The sequence below is a fragment of the Salmo salar genome, chromosome 08 (genome assembly GCF_965601325.2).
Source record: "Salmo salar chromosome 08, fSalSal1, whole genome shotgun sequence".
Taxonomy (NCBI): Eukaryota; Metazoa; Chordata; class Actinopteri; order Salmoniformes; family Salmonidae; genus Salmo; species Salmo salar.
In genome coordinates this window covers 7255001-7258579 of record NC_138298.1, presented here as the reverse complement: position 1 = coordinate 7258579, position 3579 = coordinate 7255001, and the positions used below count along the sequence as shown (strand labels likewise).

Here is a 3579-nt window from a genome sequence, read left to right as displayed (position 1 = left end):
CAGGGGCTGTTAAATAATGCAAATGTCATTTCAGAGGGAGGGAGGGAGGGAGGGAGATTGAAGAGATGGAGGGAGAAAGGGGGAGAGACCGAGAGATGGGGAGAGGATGAGCGCAAAAGAGAGACAGTGGGGGGGGGGGGGGGGGGGCAGGGAGGGAGGGAGAAGGGGGAGTGGCTGAGATAAGTGTGAGTGAGTGAGTGAGTGAGTGAGTGAGTGAGTGAGTGAGTGAGTGAGAGAGAGAGAGAGAGAGAGAGATAGAAAGAGGGGAGAGAGGAAGAAAGAGTGAGAGAGAGATTGAGGGAGCAGCTAGGAGACTGCAGATGAATAGTTAATTCATACAGTAGCTTCTGGGCATGTGCAGTGTTTTAGAAGACCTGTTCCTCCTCTCTGTAGAGTAATTTAGCTTTTTTGTATATTGTTCTTATTTTCTGGTACATTTTTCTGTCCATGTTCTCCCTTGAAAATGGGATAACCTGGTAAAATAAAAGTCAAATAAAAAGTTTAGTAACCTTGTTTGGTTGTCTTAAGCTCAATTTGTGTCATTTAAATGAGATGCACCAATGCATCAACTGAAATGTCATGCATTTTGTTCTGATGCTCACTTGACTTATAAAGTGAATGGTTTCAAATAACCAACAACAGACAATAGAAATGAAAAACATGTTTGTTGACCCTGTGTATCCTTTTTGGAATGTGGAATTAATGTTTCAAACCCCGTTTATCATCACAAAGAAGAAACACTTCTTCAATTTTAGATAAGACTAAGATAAAGGTAAGGTGAAGAAATGGTTTATGAAATTTTAAACAGTGTTCTGAGCATCTTTGGAGCCTGGTGGGGAATATAAATGAAACATGTTGTTTTTTCAACTTCTATCCATTCCCGACATTTGACAGTGGTTTAAGCCTATAACAAATTCTTATTGGTCTCATATAGCATTGTTTTCATGCAGGTTTGCACAGTAACATTGACTGGAGGAAAATTCATTGAAATTACCATTTGTCGGGGTAATTGGATTCTTGACAAGAAAAGGAGCTTGTTTTATATTCCGTTTTATATTAGATATTCGGTGGACATTGTTTTGTTTTTTACCTCGACAATAGCTATTGAACCAAACATGCCATGACTATGAAAATGGTATATTCTGAATCAGGGGTGAATGGAGAACAATCCACGCTTTTTTTAGTTGTTGATTTCAAAAAAATTAAAACATTAAAAATCGGATTTCAATCTTCAAATCTCTTAAACAAAGCGTGCCATGGTAATCGAACAACCAGCAGCGCACCACCCTGCATCCCAATGCTGGCTTGCCTCTGAAGCTAAGCAGGGTCTGTCCTGGTCGGCCCCTGGATGGGAGACCAGATGCTGCTACAAGTTGTGTTGGAGGGACAGACTTCCCTCTGGTCTGAGGAGATCTCAATGCCGCAGTGACGGCGACATTGTCCTGCATAGGATGCAGTCTTTTGGGTGGGACACTAAAAATCTCATAGCATTTATTGTAAGAGGAGGGGTGTTAACCCGGTGTCATGGCTAAATTCCAACCTGGCCCCATTCCATCATGGCCACCTAATTATCCCCCTCATTCATAATTGGCATATATCACTCCTCACCTCTCTAGCTGATGTGTGGTGAGCGTTCTGGCACAAAAAAAGGTCCCCGTACCTCACCCAGACGGGTACTACACATAGGTGGTGGATGAGGTGAGTTTCCCCCTACTGTGTAAAGCGCTGCGAGTACCTCAGTTGGTAGAGCAGCACTATATAAATCCAATCAATTATTATCCGATATAAAACACATTTTACCTGGGCGCAGTACCGAACCATATAGACTATAACGCTGACTAAACATCTTGCAACCATCTTAAAATAAATCAACATTTCCATCCCAATGAATTAACGAGCTAACGAAATGGTGCATGACGTGAGTAACCTACAGAAGCCTACGTCAGCTGAAGTGTGCATTCACCCTATTTGCGAGAACATTTAGGTCAGACTTTTGAAGATCTATTTATCAGAGAGTTTATGTATAGCTAATCTGGGGTATCAAAGTGGCGGTTTGCCAAACAGTGTAACCCAGTAGCCACATCTTGGGTAATAGGGGCAGCAGACGTTGCAAGGCGGACAGTATTTGCAGTAGGTTTTTTTGTCAGTGAAGGCGTGGGACGTTTGGGAGAAGGTTGGTAGAACTCCATGTGATTACCCACCTCTCCTCCTCATCATCAGACAGCAACTGCAGTTCCCTCCCCTGACGCGCGTGCAGTCGTTGTGCAGAAGCCAGGAAGACGGTGGGAAATACAGCAGGGATGCTCAAAGTGAGCATCTAAGGATCTCCACACCCTCTTTATTTCGCGACAACTTCCATATTTTGCCAGGATAACGTTGCTATTTTGAGAGATCCAAGGCGCTCGGAAAGGTAATCGCATGTCCCGATCGCAAGACACAAGAGATGTTGACGTTGTGGGACGAATTGAGAGCTGTCCCCCCCAAAAATGGTGCTGAAATCGCTCCGCGCCCGAGAAAGGAAGTGATTTTTGCCGTTGCTTTTGTAGCTGTGTGTGGGTTCAGACAAGGTTATGTGTCCCGAATAAAGGGGAATATATATATATATTTTAACGTGATCGTAGGCCCTATTCGTTTCAAATTAGCCACGATTAGGATTATGGTCAGGCTACTTGGGACGTTGTAGGCTACAACTCACCATGCATATGGGTTTTAAACCATATGACCGAATCCGGACAATTGAAAGTTTGACATTGAACGCGGATTATGGGCTCGAGGAATTGATTAGCCTTATATATTTCCCTGATCAAATTAACGCTGTTATCGGCATTGGGGTGCTATACCTTGTCTGGTAGCCTATGCTTACATGAGGCTGCTTCTTCCCATTTGATGTACAATACAGGAAAGCTTGGCCCCATGCAATGTACTAGGCTACGTTATACCAACGTTGGGCCGGTTATTTACGACACCAGTGCCGTCAATTTATAGCCTTTTTACAAAATATGCCCCAAGAAAACCGCTCTAAATTGACCTTTTTCTGTCCTTCACGGGGCTATCTCCGTGGAATCCACTCCGTCAGAATAAATTCATAAAATATAGTGGGCTATACATTTGAGGTTACACTACCCGGAGGAGGCGTAACCAACAACGCATCTTGTTTGTAAATCACACCATTCAATTTGCAAACTAAAAGGAGGGAGCAGAGACACACAGTCATTGATGGAGAAAGTGAGTTATGGGTCAATATAACCACTGAACCTCTACTGTCTTAATTTCGAAGGTTTCTTTCTCCTGGCACCTGGGCAGCATCTGTCCTGTCTGACGTGAAACTGTTTATCTGAGGGGAGGCAAGACTTAAAGCATCATCATGAATTTTGTAATGAAGGCAGCTATGGGAGGTAAGTTGATTAATGCGTTGCACCATTACCACAGTCGTGTCGGACACTCAAAGGCAATGCAGCATATACTGTACATGGGATGGGAAAGGACATTACGTGTGCCAGTCTTTCAATTCTATTAATTATTTATAAGTTAATGAATAGGTATATAGTTATAAGCTATATCCATAACATTATTTAGACT

General features: G+C 42.9%; 1 protein-coding gene across 1 annotated transcript in view; it reads left to right on the top strand.

The window, feature by feature from the left end:
* Window positions 1–1993: 1993 nt before the first annotated feature.
* The window catches only part of LOC106609885 (complexin-1), a 12104-nt gene continuing 10518 nt past the window's right edge, over window positions 1994–3579 (top strand). Inside the window, exons 1-2 of the mRNA XM_014208916.2 lie at window positions 1994–2410; window positions 3278–3395. Coding sequence (XP_014064391.1) covers window positions 3365–3395 — 31 coding nt within the window. The 5' untranslated portion in view covers window positions 1994–2410; window positions 3278–3364. The remainder of the gene's footprint in view (window positions 2411–3277; window positions 3396–3579) is intronic.